The following is a 23751-nucleotide window of genomic DNA, read 5'->3' as shown; positions in this document are numbered from 1 at the left end:
TAAGAGAGCTGCAAGCTGAACCATGGAATATTTCATTTTTAGGAAGTCTAAACCGATTCCTGCAGACAGGTTTGCAATGTTTGGAAAGGCTAGAAGAGAAGCTGAAAATTTCATACAGAGCATGTATATTAGCACATTTTTTGGATGATATTTATAGACAGCTTAAGCACACAGTGGGCAAGGTACAATTTAATAGGGGAAGTCAACACAGATTTGTGGAAGGTAAATCAAGTCAGACAAGTGATTACTTTTTAAAATGAAAAAGCTATTGATTCAGAGACAGAGGGAACTGGAGATTTAATATCCAGTATCGGAATATCCAGAAAAGTTAGGACATTGTCTCTAAAGTATGGGTTTTTTTTAAAATGTGATTTCATAAAATCTGTTAAAAACAAGGAAGGGAAACAAGTAAAGACTGAAAGTCTCACCACAACATCCAGTACAACTGTCAGCCCAGCCGAACTCAGCCAACTCAAGATAGGATGAGAGGATATGGCATCAAATTGCACAAGGGAAGGCTTAGACTAGATATTAAGAAATACTACTTTGTGGACAGGGTTGTCAAGCCCTGGCAGAGGCTGCCCAGGGCACTGGTGGAGTCTCCATCCCTGGAAGGGTTCAGGAAACATGTAGACGTGGCTCTTGAGGACATGGTTTAGTAGGCAGGGTGAGGGTGGGCTGATGGTTGGACTGGATGATCTTAGAGGTCTTTTCCAACCTCAGTGATTCCATGATTCTATGATCCTACATGCTGCTTTCTTAAGGGGTGAACAAGCATCTAACACACTCAATAAAACCTCTCTGTTAAAAAAGGTTGCTCTCTCAAGTCAGTAGCAGATGCTCCATCTGAATGCCGCTCTGCTCCAGCAGGATTTCTGCCTTGGTGAGCTTTAACTAAGAACTACAAGATTTCAGTCTTCTCTGAATATAAGAAATTGTTGTTCTAACCATACAGCGCCAGAGCCTTCTTTACAAAATTAAGGATCAAATCATGCATTCAAAACTGTCATAAACCCCACAAACACATCTCCACCAGCTTATTTCTCACAAGCGCCAGCAGAGATGGTTACAAATGGTTTAGGCATCGAACATCGTTACCTGTAATAACCAGGCATCACAATATGCACGCCCGCACTCGGCTGACAGATGTTTGGTACTTCCTGATCATCCATTTTGCGCACGGAGTCTGTGAAAGGTCCCGTAGCATTGATAACACATTTGGCTTTGACATCAAATTCCTGCCCTGTGAAGGAAAACAGTATCAATCACGGAGCTCATTTGTTTTCCTGCACGCTGACACTCTCTGTTATTAATCTGGCTATGAACTGAGCCTACTGTAAGCGTATCCCACTCCTCGGAACGGAACAGCTGGAACGGCTTTACAAGCTAACAGAGTTAGCACCAATCTGAAAGAAAACGTTTTACAGTGAAATTCCACCTGATCTGCACAGGCAGATCGGACACAAGAAGTTTAGCTGAAGTCTGCCTCACCACCAACAGAGATTTCAGTCTCAACTCGCGGACTCGGGAAGCGGGATTATTACTGTCGAGCACATGGCACTTTACAATATCATCTCTGCTTGACAGAAGGGTTTGGATGTCAAGCTCGGTCTGCCCTGCCAAAACACCAGGATCGGAGAGGGAGATGTGACAGGAGCTGGAGCTGACTGACACTAATGGGATGCCGGGAAGATGGCTCCTTTGTCAGTTCATTGATATTTACAAACAGCAGCGCTCCCCGCTCCTCCCTCGCTCCTTATTTCTGTGGTTCTTGAGGAAGAGCGCGTGCTTTGCTGAAGGAGCATGTGTTCTGCCCAGCTGTGCCGCTGGAGCCCGCTGCCCAGAGCCGTGACACCCACCCTGCGAGCAGGGTGCTGCATGCGGGCCCCCACACCGCTCCGGGAAGGCACGCACCTGTCAGGACATCCCTGCAGCGCACTCCGCGCACGCGCTTCTTTCCACTGGCCGCGTCCGTCGTCTTGAGCAAGCCCAGCACTTCAGTGTAATTGGCAATGGCAGCGCCGTACCTGGCAGCAGTGAGGGCGATGGCAAGGTTCATCCGGGCGTCGTTGTGCTGTCCTGCAGCGGGGACGGGACCGAAGGAAGGACACCAGTCACCTCCAGCCACGCACTTGTGGTATGGAAGTGTGTCAGAACCGATCTGTCACATCTGTCCCTGTCACATTCAATAGGCGTGATGGCTGCTCCCGTCTAACGAGAATTATTTAAAGACACATCCCCGCCGCAGCAGCCGACTGCGGGGTGGGCAGCAGCACGCCTGGCTGCGTTTTCCCCGTGCAGCGAGAATGTGCCACACGCCAGAGCCTGTGCACACTATGAAATCAAGCATTTGTACATTCCATCTCCAATTTAGGAGCAGATAATCCCCCTTTATTTTTTAACCTTCTCCCGTAGTGCAACTCTCTATTTGAGGGTTCACCTGACAGCCCAACTGGTTTCATCAACAGTTCCTGTTAGCGAGGGCACCACACAACACCCAGCTGCCATCCCTGGAGGTGTCCAAGGCCAGGTTGGATGGGGTTTGGATGAACCTGATCCAATGGGAGGTGTCCCTGCCCATGGCAGGGGTGGAACTTGATGGGCTTTGAGGTCTGTTCCAACCCAAACCATTCTATGGTTCTATGATATGATTATCAGCTTTCTGTAACTGCTTTTTTTCCTGCATGCACATTTTACCTTCCCAACATACAGCAGAAAAGCATCAAAAAAGAGAAATAAGCAGACAAGAATTAATGAAGGCTTCTTAACATATATCATTAAAGATTTATTACTGAAATTCCCTTGTTAAAGAAAACCAAGAGAGAGGCAGAGGGACCAAGAGGGGAAGATGATTAATTACTTTGAAATACTGGCTTCACCTGAGACTTTTCCTATTTATTATTGCCACCAAAGTTAAAGTCCTGGATGCCGGCTGGGAAGAATTACTCTGCATTGAAGGGCCCAGGCTCTGTGTGTCCTGAATCATTAATTTAGGTGAGGGCTAAACTTCCTGAGGTACGGTTCACTTCCCAGCGCGTCCGGACTGGTTCTATCAAAGATAATACTGATAAAGTGATAAATGTGTAATAGATACTGTGGTTGATTTATGTTGCCAGCATCCCCAACGTTCGGTATAAATGGTTTATGTAAAGTTTGGTCCTTCTGATTCCGCCTGTGCCATCTCCAACCCCTGTGCAAATAATCTGTTCCCAGCTAAAAGGGCAAAGTTATAAAGATGGGATCAATGGCCTCTGAGGCACTACCACCCCTCCCCACACTTCTCATTCCAACCCAGCCGGACGATCCAGTGCAATCAGTCTTCAACTAGGGGAAAAAAGTCACGCGACACATCCAGGAACAGCACCATGATAAAGCACCAATGAAGAAACAAACAGTAACTCCAGTCCGAGCAAGCAAACAATGCCCAGAATGAACTGCAGAAAAGAACAGCGAAACAACTGAGCAAGATGTCAAGGAAAGTTGGGGGCGCTCCATCACACGGGACACACAAAGCTGAACCACCATCTGTCAGCAGCAGGCAGATCGCTGAATAAATGCATCACTGTGTCTGCCGTGGCGGTGGCAGGGAAGGGATGGAATGACCCTTGGAGGGCTACCTCGAAGCGTCACATCTTAACGTGGGGCTGGGAGAACGTCTCATATACAGAGGGAGCACCAGGCAAGAAAAAGACAAAGCCACAAGCGGCATTACGGTGGCTCCTTCCACGCAAAGCGGAACACAACATGTGTTCAAAGCAATCCAAAGAATGCTCCTCCAGCCCCAGGTTGAAGGCTGGCAGAGGTGAAGCTCTGGAGACAACGCTCTTCACTGCGGTGCTTGATCTGGGAATGCCTGGCCCACCGGATTCTGCACGGCTTGGATCTATCGAACAAGCAGCTTGGCACAAACTGGGAACCCTGCACTCAAACAAGTGCTGTCTGTGTGCCAACGACCCCCTGGATCACCTGCTGCCATGCAGGAAGATTCATTCCTTACTGCAGAAGGACCCCAGGGCCAAGGAGGCCTCCTTCATTTGATCCTCCTTCAATCCATCCTTGCCACAGTGCCTAAGGAATACGGACTGTCTTTCTCTGGCTGATCCAGGGTGCGGATCTATCTCCCAAACCACCACCATGTACAGTGCCAGCCAACATCAGCTTCAGTCTCTGGGAAGTCTTGGTGCTTCAGCTTTGCAACCTTGCCTCTTCCCAGCTTCGTGATTTACTTGTCCGAACCAAAAGCAATCTGGAGAAGCCAACCAGCAGAAAAAACAAAGCAGGAGCAGGATCATTTCTAAGAAGAACAAAGATCTAAATAAGCCCCAAAGCCGCTCAGCATTTTCATGAAACTCCTAATGCTCATCACGTCAGCGCAAGCTAAGGACACGCTAAGAGCACTGCAGGTCTTGGACCACTGTGTTCAAGACGATGCTTTCACACTTTCTCCCCTCATTGTTATTCTGACATGAGATGCCCCTTGCTGTCACTCAGTTCTTAGCTGACCAGAAGGAACTCCGAGTGCCTGTGTCATGTGTTTGCAGGGAGAGAACTGGGAAATAACCAGTTCCCGATAAGCTACCCATCTAGGAAAGCCCACCAGCTTCAGATTGCTGTGACCTACAGTCCTGGAGAGCTTCACAGCGAATATCTGCCGAGGTCAATATTTGGAAGAAGGCTGACTTTACCAGCCCAGAATTCATCATCTGTGCAGAACACCACCACAGCAGCTTGGAAGAGCTGGGGTCATGGTACGAGAGCTTTTACACTAAGGAGCAGCTTTCTTTTCTCCTTTAAAAGCCCTCCAATTCACATGTGCTCATTTCCCCCCAGACAATTACATTAAAACCCTGTACTTTATATGCAATTAGCTTCTTTTCCTGATGTCTGAAGCAGCAGTTGCTCACCCCCTCCATGCACACCCCCTGTTATAAAGGCACCGCAGCCAGATCGGCTCTCACTGCAGCACCGCTCATGGCTGACAAAGCATTTTCCTGCTGATTAAAGTCAAACCAGCTATTCACACACATCCTACTTTGGAATGATGATTATTCCAAAGAGATTGGTAAGTGTCCTGGTACTCGGATGATCCTTACCATCCTAGAGAGAAACAGAAGGGCAGCAATGCAAAGGTTCTGCATCTTAACCTTTCTTACTCTACCACTCAGCGCTGTTCCCCCCAGGCAGGATTCCAAGATCCTCTGAACCCAAGACAAAAGACTCCATGCTTTACTTCCTCCAGAAAGGATGTGTGAAGCTCCCTTGGCACTGGCACTATCATCAGGTCCAGAAGATTCCCAGGAAACCCACATTGTGTGATAAAAGGCACAGTGACCCAAAGCTGCTACAAGAGGTCTGGGATTACCTGCTCAAGGCAGCCCTGCATCCCCTGTCCTTCACAATAGCTGCTGGTGCTCTGAGGAAAAACAAAGGAAAACATTGTTCCCCCTTGTAACCCCTCTGTGATACCGTGGGGTTTCTCCAACTGTTATATGCCAAAAAGCTATTTTATAATGACAGGATGGCTAAACTAAATGAACTTGGTATCCTTTTCCATAAAGGGGTATGCTCCTGAAGATCTGGTAACCAACCTGCAGGCAGACAGTGAATCTGAGACATTCACCCACCACAGATGTTCACCAAGACCCTTCCCTGGTGAGGCCACCGCTGCTTCAGCGCTGCTGCTGGGGGGCTGGATTTGAGGGTGTTTGCTCTTTGTGTGTTGTCTGCTGAGTGCATCACATGGTGATGCGAGAAACAGCCACACCGCAGCAGCTTTGGAAGAGGCATTTGAGAGCTGGTGGAACATGCTGAGCTCCCTTTCCAACTTCTCTTGAAAAGAAGAGGATGTTTAACTTCTTTAAGTTATTTCTAGTGAGAAAAATTGAAAGAATAATCCATCTCCTTGTTCACTGCTCATGATATAGTAACAGTAGAGTGACACTTAGATTTTTGTTCAGGGTGATCAACCTTGCTTTTAACAAAACACTGGCTTCACCACTTTCACTAAAGCACTGCTGCATCCTTTTAAACCCTCTTATTCTTAGAAGGCATTTACTGTGTGAAAACATTCCGCGTGAGCGAGTCCCGCATCACGCCAAGACCAACAGTGATGCCATTAGGTTTATAATTTTGGTTTTTGGGTCATTTAGGAAAATACTATTTTCATTCCTTAGTAGCAAACATATCTTTGAATAGACGAGCAGACAATGCTTCTGCTGGTGCTGACAGAACCCTCCCACAGAGCGTACACAGTGTACATTCCATTTTATTTTTATCGGAGCTGAACCACAGCCAGCAGTGGAAACAAAGCCCATGGATGGTGGAAACGTGTTTGCGACTGATTCAGTGGAGTTGTGTGAACACCACGGCGTCACTAAGGCACACTGCTAGCTCTGGCACAGCCTCCCCTGTGTCACTCTCCAACACCTTTTTATTCTGTACCCAGACCTGCTTTCTCTTCTGCGACTCTACTCGGTTATCACAGAATCACAGAATGGTTTGGGTTAGAAGGGACATTAAAACTCATCCAATGCCACCCCTGCCATGGGCAGGGACACCTCCCACTGGATCAGGGGCTCCAAGCCCCATCCAGCCTGGCCTTGAGCCCCTCCAGGGATGGGGCAGCCACCCCTGCTCTGGGCAGCCTGGGCCAGGGTCTCCCCACCCTCACAGCAAAATATTTCTCCCTAAGATCTCATCTCAGTCTCCCCTCTTTCAGCTTAAAGCCGTCCCCACTCATCCCATCCCTGCCCTCCCCATCTTTTGCTGAAGACGCACAGCACACAGTAGCCAGAGACTGCATTGTTTTAAGAAGCTGGAAGTTCTTTTAATCCCAAGAGGGTAACTTTTGCTCACAACCTTTTTTGACTACGAACTAGCGCTCTGGGTACCCGCTGCACGACAGTTGGGCGTGGAACAACACACACATGCACTGCCACAACCACCCCGGACTACACTTCGCCTCACACCACAACAGCATTTCTCCATCATGCAGTGTTCCAGACTGTGTTAAAGAACAGGTGGGACCCTGCAGCAGGCAAAAGCCTCCTCACCTTCCCCAGTTCACAGTCCTTTCTGACTGGGTGCATGGAGCTATCACTGTGGAGGTCAGATTTAATGGAAAGCTGAAAATGAGCCATGCAAGAAGCTGGATGACAGCATTAATGAACTTCTTCAAGAGGGCAAATCTTCCCCTAGAAGAAGGGAAAGAACCCTACTACCTGGCTTCTTTTGAATGGAAAAACTGAGAGCACCAGGCCTGCAGTGCAGTCACAGTTCTGGATCCCTACAGAACATAGCCATACATATAAGTGGGGTTTTGTGGTTTCCTTTCAAAAGCTGAGGGGATAAAGGCAAACAAACGTGTGAATTAACCTCCTGCTTGTGTGTTCCTCCTTATATTCTGTCCATATTCTAAAAGACTGTTCCTGCACCCACACGTTATATTCTCACAACAGCCTTGTGCTGGGTAAATGTACGCACACAGTAAAGAAAAGCAGCGCCTGAAATCAAATACTTTATCTCATGTGTCTGGCAGATTTCTTGCTGTGTACACACAAACCTCACCAAAACCTCACCGAATTCAAGGCTGATGAGTGATAATTATACATCATTACACATAACAAAGTTACCAGGACTGCCTACACCCTCTAATTTTTAAATAAGTGCTTAATTGCATGAACAGTTTTATAACAGGCATTAAAGCAGGAACCCAGCAGCTGTCGTACATACGGAAACCAGCTACATCCCGGGTTAGGCATTATGAATCAGCTGGAGTGATTCAAAACTCTTCCAGGTTTGTCAGAGAAAGAACTTGGCGAGTTCTTCTCCCCAAACACGCGTGGAGTAAGTTTGGAGGTAAACATCGAGCTTGACTCGTGAGTCACAGGTCATTAAAATGCCCTTAGAACTGAACCGTTGCTTGCTCTCTGCATCACATGGAACTCAAGTCAAAACTCTGCTGCAATCGAACAGACTTCCTAGGATCCGCAGCACGCACACACTTGTTCTTGGACTGCTTCAGAGAGAAGAGCACTCTGACTCAGATCAGCTCCACCCCACCCACACAGAACCACGCAGCCACCGCACACCAGGCTGCGAATGCTTACACACAAACCACAGGGAGTTTGAATTCTGTTTTCTCCCGTGTTCCCTGGGCTGTTGAAATACATTTCAGCATTCCCATCCTGGTGGGAAGAACGGGATACAGCTCAACAGGCCCTCTGCACTGCAAAAAAACCCACATTACTTTGGCTCTTTACAACCTGCCCTAAGACGTTGATATTTTCAGCGCACCCTCTGTAGGGGCTTTGACAGAAAGGAAAGCCCCAAGTCTGGACTTCTCCCAGGTGCATTTATTCCATCAGATTCTAACTCAGGTGTGACACACCAGATTTCATAGAATCACGGAACAGTTTGGGCTGGAAGGGACCTCAAAGCCCATCCAGTCCCACCCGCTGCCATGGGCAGGGACACCTCCCACTGGATCAGGGGCTCCAAGCCCCATCCAGCCTGGCCTTGGACACCTCTAGGGATGCATTGTAACTGGGGATTCTCCCCAGAACACAGAGAGACCCAGCGCAGGAGCAGATAAACAAACAAAGTGAACTCTGCCACGCTCCTTCTCTCCCGTCAGCAAGGAGGATGAGCAGCAGGCACCTCCCAGGCCTTCCTGAGGATTGGGGCTGCTCCAGAGGGGCAGCCACTAGAGCAGGGGGAGGACATCCCATAAGCCACTCTCCCTCAACATACACACAATCACCCCTACAATATGGAACTGTGTACATAGTAACTAACGACCCACTATTAAGTTCACATAAAATGCACACGTATAAATGGTGGTGTTCCATGCTTTGCTGGAGGCTTTCCCTAAAAGCCACGGCATGCTGGGGAACGCTCCGGTGTTTGCGCCACAACGTGCCAACAACGTTGCTTTGCTCAGGAATAACCTTAAATCTGAAGAATTATTCCCTGTTCACTTCTTAAGGGAGGCGAACCCAATCCTTTGCTTATAGGAGCAGTAAAAAAAAAAAAAAAAAAAAAGCAAAGCGAGAGGCCCGGAATTCACTGGAATATTCATCATTTCCAAGCTCAAACCCAGTGCGTACAAACAGACGGATCCGGCGAGTCAGAGAGCAAAGCCAATTTAATCTGTGGCTCCCCTGAGGTAAATGTAGTTCACAGTCCTGCCCCCACCCCAACCTCAGCCATAATCCCCGCTTCCTGGAGGTAGGAAAGCACTGGAGTGAGGAAAATTCTGCAGCAGGATATAATGATCCAAAATGACAGGGACAATAATGACAATGAATTTCATGTCTCCCAGTCATGAGCCAGGGATGCTTGACTGGGCTGACTCACACAATTAAATTGTTACAGGTACAGCAGGAGCCGCAGTTATCATCCGCGTGCGGCTGGGAAGGACGCCTCCAGCCAAAGGAGGGAGAGCGCTGCGGAGGCAGAGGGGCCCTTTTGTTCGGAGCGAACGGTCGCTCCCGCAGGGACCCTTGTGCGGCCGCACCTTTGACAGAGGCAAAATGGGTTAAAGAGCCAAAGCTGTCTTTGGCTCCTGAGTTCATCCCTCTTGGAAACAAGCAAAGGGCTCCGACGGATAAAGCACAGCGTGACTGCAGCCGCCAAGAAGCACTCCAAGCAACCAGAGACCCAACAGTTCTATCAGAGAAGAGGGCAGCTCTGTTTATAACAGATCATGGCTCCCCTACCTTCCGTACCAGCGTTCATACTCACACCAGCAAAGGAATCACCACCGCTGCCATGGGGTCAGCTGGAGCGTTCTGTGTTATTGGCATTCCATAGGAGGCAGCTGGTGTTACCTGTACCTGCTCCCAGCGGGCTGTGATCGCCAGGATCCCCCCGACAACTCCATTATACACAACACAGGACAGCACCTATCTGAGAGCAACTGGATCCGGAGCATAGACAGTGATTCCAGGTTACACCTGCACTTAGTGTGCCTGCCAGGCTGCCCCCGCTTGGCTTTGGAACACCAAGAAACACCGGTCACCGTGTATTTGTCCTATAGGAAGTCTTTTTAGTGACAAACTCAGTTTTTATATTCAGAGAAGGGGGAAAAAAAAAAGCCAGGCACACAGCTGTCTGCATCTGGAATAGGGCAACGTTCCTGCCACAGCTCAACCCTTGCCAAATATTCATTTGTCAAATATGAATTATAAAGCTGCAGCATTTCATAATTCAGGACACACTTGAATCCTAGGAAAAATAGCTACAAGAACCTAAATAAAAAAACCCATTTATTCCATTTTTGACAGCTTAATGAATGCTCTACTCTTTTGCATTGATTTTTGGGTGTGTGCGTTTGTGCCGGGGAAGGATTCCTCCTGCGGCTTGCTGTAAACAGGGAAAGCAAAACCCACTGCCAAAGCTGCTTTTCCTGCCTTTAAATTACCTCTGTATTCAATATTTCAGGAGAGAAATATATACAAAAGTTCTGAGAAAAAGATCAAGAACAATTACTGACATCACAGTGGAGATTTGTAGAACAAGATGTTAAACGCTCACATACCTTGATGTGGCAGAACAGGCACATGAGCATGTGTTAATTCTTGCTTTCAGAAAACAGCAGTAAATTCAAAGAATAGGGTCAACAAAGCCCTAGTATGTTAAATTCGTGCTTGATTCCAGAGCATAGATTTTCCTTACACACCTACAGGCTCATCTTGCAAGGCAAAATATGTTAGCAAATATCTGCAAGCACCTAGAGACTGGAAAATAATGCATCTTAAAGAGAATTGTGTCACTTAGCATTTCTAAACACTTTAAATTGAAATACTCTGGCCAGTTGGGTCTCTGCTTTAATGCTTTTCTTAGTTCTTACCATAAGGAACTGCATATAATTTAATGGAGATTAATTCCTCCATTTAAAGGCTTTCAAACAGTTCTGCCTGCGCTGGTGAGATCCCAGCCCAGCCTCTCACAGTGCCTGCTCTCTGGTTCTCCCCGAGCTACATAAGTGGAACTGACAGATCACTGCTCAGATAGCAGCCGCGTTCTTCCCCCAAAATGTTGCCTTTTTGCTATTCCGGAATATCCTAATACCACAGATGCTAAATGCAGTCTGACATCTACCCCTAAGAAACAAACTTGTAAGTTGTGGCTTCAAAGCAAACCTTGAATAAATAGGACACGTTGTGTACACCCAGGCTAACATCCAACATATGCTTTGGTTTCCCGACGCCGAGACAGAGCAGGAATCGCCCCTGGGAAAGGCTGCGCTTTGCTGTTGCTGGTACCTCCAACATTTACAATGTACCATCTTTTTTATTATTATTTAGCTTGTATAAACAATTTAAAAAAAATGTAATTAAGACCCAAGCAGCATTTCAGAATCCAACAAATTCATGACTAATGGATCATCGGACAAGTCACTAGGTTTGATTCATTATTGCAAAACAAAACAGAGAGCAACCCTGAACCTTCCCTTGCAAAAGGGAGAGGAGCTTTGATCAAATAGAACAGAAACTACACAACAACCAGGTTTAATTCTTTCCCTTGGTGGTGGCAACCACTGAGTAAAACAGCGAGTAGGTGCTATTAACACCTACAGATACAAAGGAAGGATGATGGAGACGGGGACAGAGAAAGGCAAGTAAACAAGATAAACTTCACTTAAAGATCTCATCTCAATCTCCCCTCTTTCAGCTCAAAACCGTTCCCCCTTATCCTGTCCCTGCCCTCCCTCAGCAAGAGCCCCTCCCCAGCTTTCCCGGAGCCCCTTTCAGCACTGGAAGCTGCTCTAAGGTCTCCCCACAGTCTTCTCTTCTCCAGGCTGAACAACCCCAACTCTCTCAGCCTGGCCTCATAGCAGAGGTTCTCCAGCCCTCGGATCATCTCCGTGGCCTCCTCTGGACTCACTCCCACAGCTCCATGTCCTCCCTGTGCTGAGGACTCCAGAACTGGACCCAGGGCTCCAGGTGGGTCTCACAGAGTGGAGCAGAGGGGCAGGATCCCCTCCCTCCCTGCTGGTCCCTCTGCTCTGGATGTAGCCCAGGACACTGTTGGCTTTCTGGGCTGTGAGCGCACGTTGCTGACTCATGTGCAGCTTCTCACCTACAAACATCCCAAAATTCCTTCTCCACGGGGCTGCTCCTAATCCATTCAACCAGCAGCCAGTATCCTTGTTCAGGATTGCCGTGACCCAGGTGCAGGACCTTGCACTTGGCCTTGCTGAACCCCATGACACTTGCATGGACCCACCTCCCAGGGCTGTCCAGGTGCATCACTACACCAACAAGCTGAGAATATTCTCTCCGACACCCAGTAAGTTGTAAAAAAAAAAAAAAAAAAAAAAAGCTTGGTTTACTGTTGCGAAAAACAATTTATCTACCTTATTAATGCTTAAGATGCAAGCTGAATCCTCCAGGCTGTTGTTCTTCCCTTTAGAAAGTCACTGTACGTGACCAACAGTTGCATCCTTGGGTTTCTCCCCCCTCAAAACACAGCACAGGGCAGCAATGAAAGCACAGAAAGGCAACGTACCATCATAGTAGACGATAGCTCCCACAAGCTCATCCTTGCGTAGCATCGGGAAGTGCTCCAAGGCTCTAGACTTGCTCAGGACGTAACTGCTTTTCAGACACTGACTTCCCGCCACGAGGTCATAGAGTTTTATTCCTAGCCAGTAGTATGGCAACTGCCACCACCTGCAGGAACAAAAAAAAACCCCAGAGTGAAATAAAAACCATCTAAAAGCGCACACACACGCTGTTACTGTAGTACAGAAAACACGTTAGGTAACACTGTGTGCTATATTGCACCAGCTTCTGTACCATCACACAAACTCATGGTTATCACACCATAATGTAAACATGCAAAAGCTTCTCCATTGATCACTGCTGTTTCCAACTGATCCACTCACTGCTGTTAGTGAAGAGATTCATGCTTTATTTATTCTAGAATCAGGATCACAAAGTGGCTTTTTGTCTCTCAGCATAAGGCGAGACGTTAAAGCATGTGCTGATGGAAGAGCCGGGCTGTACGTGCAAGCTGAAGGGTTCCTCAAACGCACAACCTGGCCAAGGCCTCCTGCACAAGCAGGACCAAGTGAATGCAGCCCCTGACCTGCACGAGAACAAAGGATGGGCTGGAAAAAAGCAGCAAATAACATCCTGCGAAGGAGAGTTGACTCCATCTGGAGACTGCCCTCCTCCACAGATGTAGCAGCTGAAGCCCACAGTGTGCTCCCAGGCAGCCGGGAGAGCTGGTTGTGGCCGTAAGAGAATTCCATGCTTCTGCAGTACGGAAACATCTCGCCTCCTGGAGGACAAAGCTTGTGCCAGGTTTAAAGACATGCTTGGACAGAGGCATCTAGAGACTTCTCCAGGGAAAAAGCTTGCTTCTCAAAAGAGGGGTAAAGGACAGAGGTTTTAGCAGGGCTTACTTGTAAACCGGCAGCATTATTGGCAACGGAGCAGAGAGGTGTGGAGCGATTTCAAGCAGGTTTGCACGCTCCTCAAGTGCTTCTTTGACCATCTTGTACTAAAAAACAGAAAGGTACACGTGAATCCCACGTTACGCAACTGTCTCTCTAATTGCAACACTGAATAAACTGTTGATCAAAGCAAAAACCTTGCAGAATTCTTACTGTTCTTTCAAAACCAGGCTGAGATTTGCTGAAAAAAAATCAAAAGTTCAGCAAAAAGTTTCACCCATAAAGGAATTCAGCAGCTCTGGTTTCCCTCATCTGGAAAGCTCGCCTGGAGAAGACATCTACCTGCAGTGGCTGGGGAATGCAACAGCCACGTATTGAAAAAGTAGAAAGGAGACTTGGATGTAATTGGGATAGGGAAGTGTGTACCAGCAATTGTGCTTAACAACCAGCATAAACAATTACCTGCTCAACATCCAACTTCATGATGGCCTTCTGAAGATACCGCACTCCACCGTGGATCAATTTAGTGCTCCGGCTGCTGGTCCCCGATGAGAAATCATATCTTTCTACAAGCGCTGTTTTCAGTCCTGCGTTACCAGAAAACCAAATTAACTTCTTAAATGACACAATTTGTATGTAATTCATTAAAGACACTTCTCTAGGGTAGAGACAATCACAAGAAGAATTACTCTCTACATGGATAAATTTGTATTCGAGGTGTAGCGCGCTGCCTATGCTGCAATGAAAGATTTTAGCCTCCTTCCTAAGGGAAAAGTCAAACCAGAACTTAAACAGGAGCACATTAAACCCAGGGTATTTCACAACAGAACGGCATTATGGTACATTACAGGGGCCACGCTCCCTCCAGCACATCAGAGCTCGCATTCACGGCAGGAACAGCGTATCTTCATGAACACTTTTAACCCTTTGCAGCAGAGCGTTCTAACCCTCCCACACCGACACTTCAAACAGCAAACTGGCAGACAATGGGCATCTTCATCTGCTCGCGAGGTGTGTAGAACCACCAGAGAGCCAGCACCGCGCAGGGTCATCGCTCAGGGAGAGATGGCTGGAGAACATGATGCATAGAATAGCGGTTATGAGGTTTTATCAAGTATTTCAGAAAAAACAGATGCTTACACGTGTCCCCTTGCAGGGGGAGGTGCTGGCAGTGGGACTGGCACGTGAACGGGACATCCATGGGGCTCACAGACAGCACCCAAACCAGAACACCATGGGCTTCTTAACTGAATGCTGCGACACTCGTTCTAACAAACACTTGGATTGATGTTGGTGTGTTTGTTGCACGCGTTGTGTTCTCAGGTACCCTGAAGGGCAGGAAAAAGCTTCCCATGGCTGAGGGCGCAGTACTTTGTACCAGAGTCTCTTTGAACTCATAAACCCCAACGCTGCCCATACCACATCCCTTGTACAAGGGAAGAGCTGGGGGAATCTTCTTCGTGAAGGAGTCCAACGTCAGATCAAGCAATGTAAGTTGGGTGAAAGGAAGAGTTGCAGGAAACAGATGATTAACAGATGCTTTTAATGACAAGACACAGGCAACAGCCTGCCTGCACCCTTTGGCACGTACCTACGTGACAACCACCACTGACCTCCAACATCCAGCGCAAGTAAAGGCAATGAAGATAAGCACCACATGGCAATCTTCCACTTACAAAATATACGTGGAAGGACAATCTGTCACAGAAGTTAGTGGAACAGATCCATAAAGTTAAGCAGGCAAAACCAAAAGTGAGTTAAATCCACTGATGTTGCTGCCAAAGCCAACAGCAACAATATGGTGATGCATTCCCAAAGAGAAGAGCATCATCTACATCGGAACTTCTCTAGGATTTTTCGTTCGCTTTCTTCAAGGGTTGCTTTATGTGGCAATTTAGGACATGATTTAGTGGGAATGGTGGGGATAGACCAATGGTTGGACTGGAAGAGCTTACAGGTCTCTTCCAACCTCAATGATTCTACGATTCTATGTTACTGGTTGGTGAAAGCACACTTTCACATCTACTGGTCTCACAAAACTTTTATGTCCTTAAAAAAGTAAATAATTATTACTGGTAACTTCCAAAGATCAGAGTAATTTATTTTTGTCAGATGTGACTGAAGATTAATGGATATAATCAGAAAGAATTTGTTGAAGATCTATCAAACACACGAAAAGCAAAATTTGTTGTTAAGTGAAGCAAGCATAATAAAAGAGCAAGTTCCATGAATGAACAGCAACAACACACAATTCATTAACCAAACGCCGAGGAATATTTCACACTTTGAAAGCCTACTGATCAAACCAGAATATCTGGTGAAAGGACAAGCACATATCACTCCTAGTGACCAGGGAAGGGATCATCCCCCCTGCACTTGGTGCTGCTGAGGCCACACCTTGAAACCTGGATTCAGTTTTGGGCCCCTCACTCCAAGGACATTGAGGACCCTTACCTTCAAGTACTTTGGAAAAGCCCATCTGACAGATTTATGATAAATCATGTGATCCAAGAATCAGAATGCAATTAAATGTTCAAGTCTTACCTCTTGTGACCGCATCCAATGCGCAGCCACATCCTGTTGCTCCCCCACCTATAACAAGGACATCAAATTCACTTATGGTTTGCAACGCTGAGACCTGTTCTTCCCTTGTGGGGTAATCACTCTTGATGGGAATGGTCACGGCTTCTGCAGCTTCAACGTGCACAAGGGTTCCCTGCAGAGATCAAAACCACAACACGAGGGGCTGTATGCACTGTGAATACACACGTGTGCACATAAACACACCCAAATCACAGTGTTTTCTATAACCACAAAGGCAAACTCAAATATTCCTGGTCAGTCTACCTATATTTAATAATAACATTGGATTAAAACAATTGATGATGTGATTGAGAGCAGCTCTGTGGAGAAGGACTTGGGGGTGCCGACTGATTCAAGGCCAGGTTGGATGGGGCTTTGAGGTCCCTTCCAACCCAAACCACTCCATATGCTGTGATTCCAGAGAGGACAGACCCTGTGATTCCAGAGAGGACAGACAGCTGATGACAATTTCACAGCTTCCCTACTTATCACCCTGTGACTTGGAGACAACAGTGACGAGATGGAAATGGTGAGGACCAAAACTATCCGTGGCTCAGTCTGGCATGTGTTCCGGTCGATCACATTCAGTTACATATGCTCAGCTTCCCCGAACTTTATAAAAGTGATTTCACAATTAGTTCTGTTTCCAGACACTCCCTGAAAGCACACAACTGAACTCCAGGAAAATAAGGGACCACAACAGAAACAAAGTTCAGGGTCCCACAAGCAGCATCATTTGGGTTTGTCTGCATTCTTGTTTTGCATTTAAACCCATCGTTTACTACCGATGGCTCACGGCAAAGCGGGGCCCCGAGTCCCAGGCAGAGGCACCGGCACAGCAAGCGCAGGGAGCCCGGCACTGCAACACCGGCAAAGCGAGGCGCGCAGGAGGAGCTGATGTAGATACGATTCATCTTGCTGTCAATTAAATGCGAGAGTGCAGAAAGGCTGCATACAGGGATTCCATCTGCAATAACATGATTAGTTTGGCAGTGAACAAGTGTGTTTACTGAAATAAGCAATTGCTGTTTATATCTACAATTTCTCAGGCAAGAGTTCCTTGAATGGGTTTGATTACACTCATAGCACCAAGAAATTCAGTTTGGCAGTTTGAATTCAGTCATGAAGTTATAAAGTGATCCGGTAATCCATATGCAGGCACTCTGGTTAATTTGCCAACGTAAATCTCCAGGTCGGTTTGCAGAGTCAAATTCATCATCTGGATCCATTAAATAAAAATAAGGGAGTAATTAAAAAGCCCAAAAGCAGGCCCTGATGCATCATCATGTTTTTGCACCAGACTGGATTCACTTGGACGAGAAATTCCTACTGATCAACAAGGTACCTACACCAAGGTGGCCAACAGCATCCTGGCTTGGATCAGCCATGGGTGGCCAGCAGGAGCAGGGCAGGGATTGTCTCTCTGTACTCGGTGCTGGTGAGGCCACACCTCGAATCCTGGGTTCAGTTTTGGGCCTCTCACTCCAAGAAGGACATTGAGATACCAGGATCACCTTCTGCAAAGCTCCGATTTTCTGTCTCTGGACATTTACAATAGCCTCCCGGTGGCCATTTGTTCCCAGAAAAACAGGATTTCCCTGAATTGTGGAATACTACAGAGAGAACAAGTGAGCTATCCAGATCACTTTTCCTTTCAAACTCCTCCTCTAGTTTAACAGTCCTAAAATTTGAAGCTGTCATTTCCAACAGTAATTAAGCTGGACTGTAAAATCCTGTGATAACGACTCCGGAGAGAGTCAGAAACAGCATTATCAGCTGGGTGCAAGGCAGGCAGCCCGATGGGAAGCTCGCTTTAAATGCTAAGTTTTATTTTCTGAAGCCATAAGGATCCTGGCTTATCCACTTTCTACCCAGGTTCCCCAGGAATGACTCATCCCATGTGCTTTACCAATAGCTCAGCTGCTACTCCTGCTCCCCACAGAAACAGCCAGAAGATTCCTACAGGAAAGCTTTATCTATCAGGGAGCACAGGGACAGGATGAGGGGGATGGTTTTCAGCAGAAAGAGAAAAGATTGAGATGAGATCTTGGGGAGAAATGTTTTTCTGTGAGGGTGGGGAGGCCCTGGCCAAGGATGCCCAGAGCAGGGGTGGCTGCCCCATCCCTGGAGGGGTTCAAGGCCAGGCTGGATGGGGCTTGGAGCCCCTGATCCAGTGGGAGGTGTCCCTGCCCGTGGCAGGGGTGGGACTGGAGGGGCTTTGGGGTCCCTTCCAACCCAAACCATTCCATGACTATTCCAATCACCATTTATCCAGATGTAACATACACCTTCATGGAGCTGAGTGAAGAGTATGATAAAGAGCTAACTAATTACATTTCTCTGGTGAGAAATCAGCACTGTCTCATCGAGCTCCTTGGGCTGACACCGTTTGCAAAGAAGGAGGTAGTTCCTTGGCCTTAAGCTTTTTCCAAACCCAGACTGAAGCAAATCAAGCCCCAGCTCTGACTACACACAACTCAAACATTTTATGGAATACTGATTGCAAGCATTTGGGGACATATGTAAGGTGTCAGCCTCACAGCCCACATCTAATGTGAGATCAGAAGACCTGGTCCCTTATAGGCATCTACTAAGCCCAAACAGGGCTGTTCCATAAAAATCTTACTGCAGCTGTGCTGTGCTCTATATAATGGGTACTGATTTGCTGTAAGACAAAGCAGAGTTGCTGATCCTCACCAGCTCTGCCTAAAACCAGTTTACAATTCACATTCCTGTTACTGAGCATTCCTTGGCTTCTGCATTGAGAAGTGAGTTAAAGAGCACAGCAACTCCGATGCTACAGCAAGGAGCAGCTCTGCCAATGAAATCTACTTGCTACAACAGCAAGAATCAATCCACAACCTGACACCTGTTTCCACCGCACTTCCTCCTGCTACCACTCCCCACTTTAAGTCTCCTTCACCATCCTTCAATGCTCGGGGAATTGATTCTGTCCACGTGCCTTTGTTGCCTGGAATACAGCACAGAACTGAGCCTCAAATTCACTCGTGTCAAGGTTACCCCCACCCAGACAGAGCCAGTGCCCATCACAGACAACTTGAGCCTCACCAGCGACGTCTTTGGCATGGATGCTATCCTCCAACAGTTTCCAGCCTTTGGAACTGACTGAGAGCTGGCACTACAACTGCTCTAAGTTGGAGATTTTCAGAGGTAGAAGTCTGAGGTGAAACCACTCGCAACAAGTCTGAAACTACTGCCCAATTTACTGACAGCTTACACTTCCCTCAGAACCTCCCACTCCTCCTGCAGCTGAGGAAAATCCCTGGTACCACACAAAGGTCATTTTTTAAACATGAAAAACATTTTACAAGAACCACACTTCCCCACTGGTTAAAGACCTACAACAGCAAAATCTCATTTAATGCCATCCTCCAGATTAGCACCTACCGAATCAAGCTGAGAGGCTCTTGGCTCTCCTTTCCAAACAAAACTATTCGTATGAGCCTAACATACGCTCAAACAGATTTTAAGCTTCATATTTTATCAGAAATCGTAATTAATACTTACGTGTTTGTTTCTATACTGAGAAAATTGAGAGAGGCCAAAAATTGTTGCTATGGCACCTCCTCCAACGAGAGCAGTTCCTTTCACCGCCTTCTGAAATGCCATTCTTCACTGCAAGAAAAGAAGATAAACCATTAATAGGCAGTTTTACCACTGTGCAGAATAGACCATTTGTAGAAAGTAACGACAGTGTTGTGACAAGCTGAAACTTGGGGTGGCGATGTATAATTAGCGATTTTCATTGCATTGTTAAATTTCTAAACAAAGTCTAGACAGGGGCCAGGCAGAGCGCTCTGGTGTTCACCGTGAAAGCTGAACGACAAGAGACTGTTTAGAGATACAAGACGTACACGCACACCGCCCACTTACACTCTGTACATGACTAACGCTTACAGCGCTGTGACAAAAGCAGACCAAGAACACTGGGTCATCGCTACCAAATCCTTATCGCAACTTGACAAGATCACTTTAAGCTGCCCTCCCAGCCCATCAAATTATTCCACCTAGCAACACTCCATCCTGCTCTCACGCCAGGAATTACGATCCCTGTATTTATACCAGCAAAGCCTGTCCTACCCAGGATGGCGGAGAAGCGATGTGCTGGTCGGGAAGCAGGCTCTTCAGAGAGGAGCAACAGCAGGGACAGGGGACACGATGGCTTGAAATCAGGGCAGAACTTTATCATCTGGGTTTCAAACTCACCCTATGTGGGTCAGGCAGATTCTTAAACCACCCAGCGTTCGGACACTGAATGAAACATTTGCATGGGACTGACCCGAATCTTAAGCAGGCACAACCCAATCCATCTTCCTGGGAAGGCGGCTGCTCCCGTTGCGTTACAAACGGCACACATCAAGTTTGGAGGAGTCCTGCCAACGTTCCAGGCCCTCTGGGTATGAAGACATCTTTGTACAAGCCCCACATTCACCCAGCAGTCTCCATACCAGAGATTTAGCACCGTTAAGGATTAAAGTGGGAGCAGGCAATGTGTGCAGCCCTGTGCCAACACCGAACACCAGCGGACTCACAATGCAGCGGCGGTGGCCGTGGGCCAGAAGCTGGGAGCGCTGATGGCTCCTCATCCCGGGGCTGGGCAGGGGGAGGCTCCAATAGCCTCGTGGGGTCTGGCTGGGGGCTCAGCCCTGGCCCAGAGCCGCACTAGGCACCTGCTGAGCAAAGGATTTACAGCCCTCCTGCTGTGGCTGCCACCCATCTTGCATCAGACACTCCAGACCGGGTCACACACCTTCCCTCTCGGCACCGTACAGCTACCTCGTCAAACTGCTCACCACTCAGCAGCTATTCCTTCAACCTAATAAACACAGTGAGACACAAAATACTGTGTATTACTACCCTTCTGTAAACATTTCACCGTTTTTCTCCTTCAAGCCAGCAAAATTGCTCATTTTTCTTAAAAAACATGCAAATATTGAGGGTCTGAAGTCCCTCAATGTCCTTCTTGCAGCGAGGGGACCAAAACTGAACCCAGGATTCAAGGTGCAGCCTCCCCAGCGCCGAGTGCAGGGGACAATCCCTGCCCAGCTCCTGCTGACCTCCCCTGGCTGATCCGAGCCACGATGCTGGTGGCCTTCTTGGCCCATGGGCCACTGCTGGCTCACGTCAGCTGCTGCAGACCAGCGGCCCTGGTCCTTTGCTGCAGCAGTACAGAAGCTGCTTCAGAAGCAGCAAAGGCACCAGCCTCGAAGGAGATGGGACAGCCAAGCAGGACTCGCCTCTGCCGTCCCAGTTTGTATTGCAGGGATATTAGCCCGGGTTGTGCATTTGCTGTCACGACTGGAACCAAGTGCCCCACAGCCTCCTCCCACACAGGAGCACAGTTTTCTGCAGCACACAACATGCAGAGTGTTGCCACAAGCCTTTCTGCTAAGGTGACCCGTTGATGGCAAGTCGGCTGACACCAAGGACCAGCTCCACAGCAGGCAGGAAGGCACAGGGAATAGGGGTCAGGATCGCTCCCTGCAGCAGGACTTCACACCTCCAGAGCCGGTATCATCCATACAGGAGGGATCCCCGGCCGCTGAGGGGCTGCTCTCTGCTTCCCAAAGCCAGGTGCACGTGTCATTAGCTCTGCTCGCAGCTGATAGTCGGATCACACACAGTTCTTGGGAGAGAGGAACGCTCCCAGGAGAGCAGCTGCTCAAATTGCCACATAAATCTTGCACACCATCAGGAAGAGAAGCTCATTCAGGAACAGAAACGAAAACATGGCTCAACATAAGCCACTCCAACGCAAAGCTAGACAGGCATTCAGACCTACAGACAGCGCTTTTACACCCAGAACATCTCAATATCATACCAGAGACATAAGAGGCTCCCTAAACACACACAAGGGGGTCATTCCCCCAAGCTTGTCCCAGAACGGCTGCTAAAGGGCTGCAGTCAGCACCAAGCAGGATAAACCAGAGCACAGGAGATGAAAGGAGAAAGGACGCAGTTCATGTGGTTCCAACAAAGGCTGTACAGAGTGCTGCCTGCATAGAGAAGAGTCCGCACTTACAAACCTCTCATCTTTTGCAAGCATGTAATAGAACTTGACTCTCTTCCAAGCCGAGATGAACTGCTTGGGATGGAAACTGAGTTATATTCTAATGAAAATTCTAATAACCAACAGCATGAGAAGCGATGCCATCAGAAATCAGTCATCTTTCCATAATACAAATATTTTGAATCATTTTCAGAAAAGGTTCAGATGGTGCCTGAATGCTCCACGTGCCATCTGACACTGTAAATCCGCATGTTAAGCCTTACCCCTAGTTTCGATATAGGTCATAAATCGCACCTTTTGGACCCACGCCCTCGATTCCAGGATGGCCACTTGTCCCTCACAAGGGCTAGAAGCAGCCTCCGCAGGATCGAGGAGCCCTGGGCAGGCTCAGGAGCAGCCAGCAGCGTGCCAGGAGGAGCGGGTATGGTGTACGGTGTGATCTGCCCCAAGGTTTAAACAACCCACAGGGAACACTTCCCAGCCCGGGTATCGATACAGATACCCGTCTAGTTCCTAGAGGACTTCTGATGAGAAGAAATAGGCTTTAAATTTGAGAGGAAACAGAATGGGCAAGCAAAAGGAGAGCTAGCTACATGAAATCGAAGCTATGCAAAGGATTTATGAGGATAAATTCATGCTTCCAGTTCCCAAAAGTTAAACAAGCTGTCATCGGAGTCAGAACTGCTCCCCCCCGACGTACCCTTCTCAACCAGCCACTCACAATCATACCGGTTTTGATGCAAAGAAGCACGTGGTGGTCACTTCCATAAGAAGCTCCCACTCCAGAGTCCAGGCTGGGGTCTGGTGACTCTGTCTCAGTGGGGTCTGGGTGAACCTGACCTCTTGCACCACCAGCAAGGGCTCTGCTTCCACAACAAAAACACCTCTTAAAGTCAGGATCCTGCTGGTGCGCTCTCAGCCCCACATTTAAAATCAAAAGCACACAAAGCACCACTTACCACCTGCTTTTAAAGGAGAGATTTCCATACCTGTCTTTGGGAGATGCTTGTGTGACAAACATCTGCCACCCCGCAGCCCTCGTTAGGCTGACAGAAATCGTAGGAGGGACTTGCCTGCCTCCTTTCCCATCACGCCCAGCCCAGGCAGCTGCAAGACTTTGGCTGGATCCTATCTGGACTTGTGCAACCCACTCCCACCTCGAGACGCTAGGTGACTGAAAAGGGAGCACTGCCGTTGACAGCGTTTTGGCACCCAAGGACCTTCTAATTATTAAAATATTGGGCTGGATCTAAGCAGCGCATGACCAAAGCTGGGAGAAAGAATGAGAAGAATGAAGGAAGGGGAATGGTGGAAAAATCAGAGCAGAATCGCAAGTTAGAGATCAAAGAAAGATGAGTAGTCTCACAAAAGTGAGGAGACAGATGGATACAAACCACGAGCTCCTCACTAGGAGCGTGTGACGCCCGGTGTGCTGCCATCAAACACAGGCTACGAGACGCAAAACCTGTTAGATTCAGAGAAGAAATCCAATCAGTTATGTTGTGCATCCTCGTGCTTTATGAGGCCATTACCATGGAATCTGGGTGCTTCACATTCCATTTTAAACAAACATCTAATAAAGTGAGTCACTCAATGGGAGCCTTAAAAATAGAGCACTTCAAATCATCCCCACGACGGTTTGCATAACTTGCCACTGGCACGGCAGCGCTGTCTAATCCAATCCTTCCCATTCCCTCCAAAGCTGCCCAGGTAAGTTTGGGATGATGAGAGC

At 47.8% G+C, this 23751-nt stretch overlaps 1 protein-coding gene across 4 annotated transcripts in view; it reads right to left on the bottom strand.

Annotated features, from left to right (window-relative positions):
* GPD2 (glycerol-3-phosphate dehydrogenase 2) overlaps positions 1-23751 on the bottom strand; it is a 43785-nt gene that overhangs the window by 12464 nt on the left and 7570 nt on the right. For 3 of the 4 annotated variants that reach the window (XM_069861676.1, XM_069861678.1, XM_069861679.1), the window contains exons 2-8: positions 19517-19624; positions 15950-16121; positions 13868-13992; positions 13415-13512; positions 12514-12677; positions 1915-2079; positions 1099-1243 (exon numbers count right to left, since the gene is read on the bottom strand). In XM_069861676.1, coding sequence (XP_069717777.1) covers positions 1099-1243; positions 1915-2079; positions 12514-12677; positions 13415-13512; positions 13868-13992; positions 15950-16121; positions 19517-19618 — 971 coding nt within the window. In that variant the 5' untranslated portion in view covers positions 19619-19624. Of the gene's footprint in view, positions 1-1098; positions 1244-1914; positions 2080-12513; positions 12678-13414; positions 13513-13867; positions 13993-15949; positions 16122-19516; positions 19625-20089; positions 20112-23751 lie in introns of those variants that run through there. The other variant, XM_069861677.1, reaches the window with a different exon arrangement.

Source organism: Phaenicophaeus curvirostris, chromosome 7 (assembly GCF_032191515.1).
Source record: "Phaenicophaeus curvirostris isolate KB17595 chromosome 7, BPBGC_Pcur_1.0, whole genome shotgun sequence".
Lineage (NCBI taxonomy): Eukaryota > Metazoa > Chordata > Aves > Cuculiformes > Cuculidae > Phaenicophaeus > Phaenicophaeus curvirostris.
Note: the sequence above shows the minus strand (reverse complement) of the source record. Positions and strands in the feature narration are given on the sequence as shown.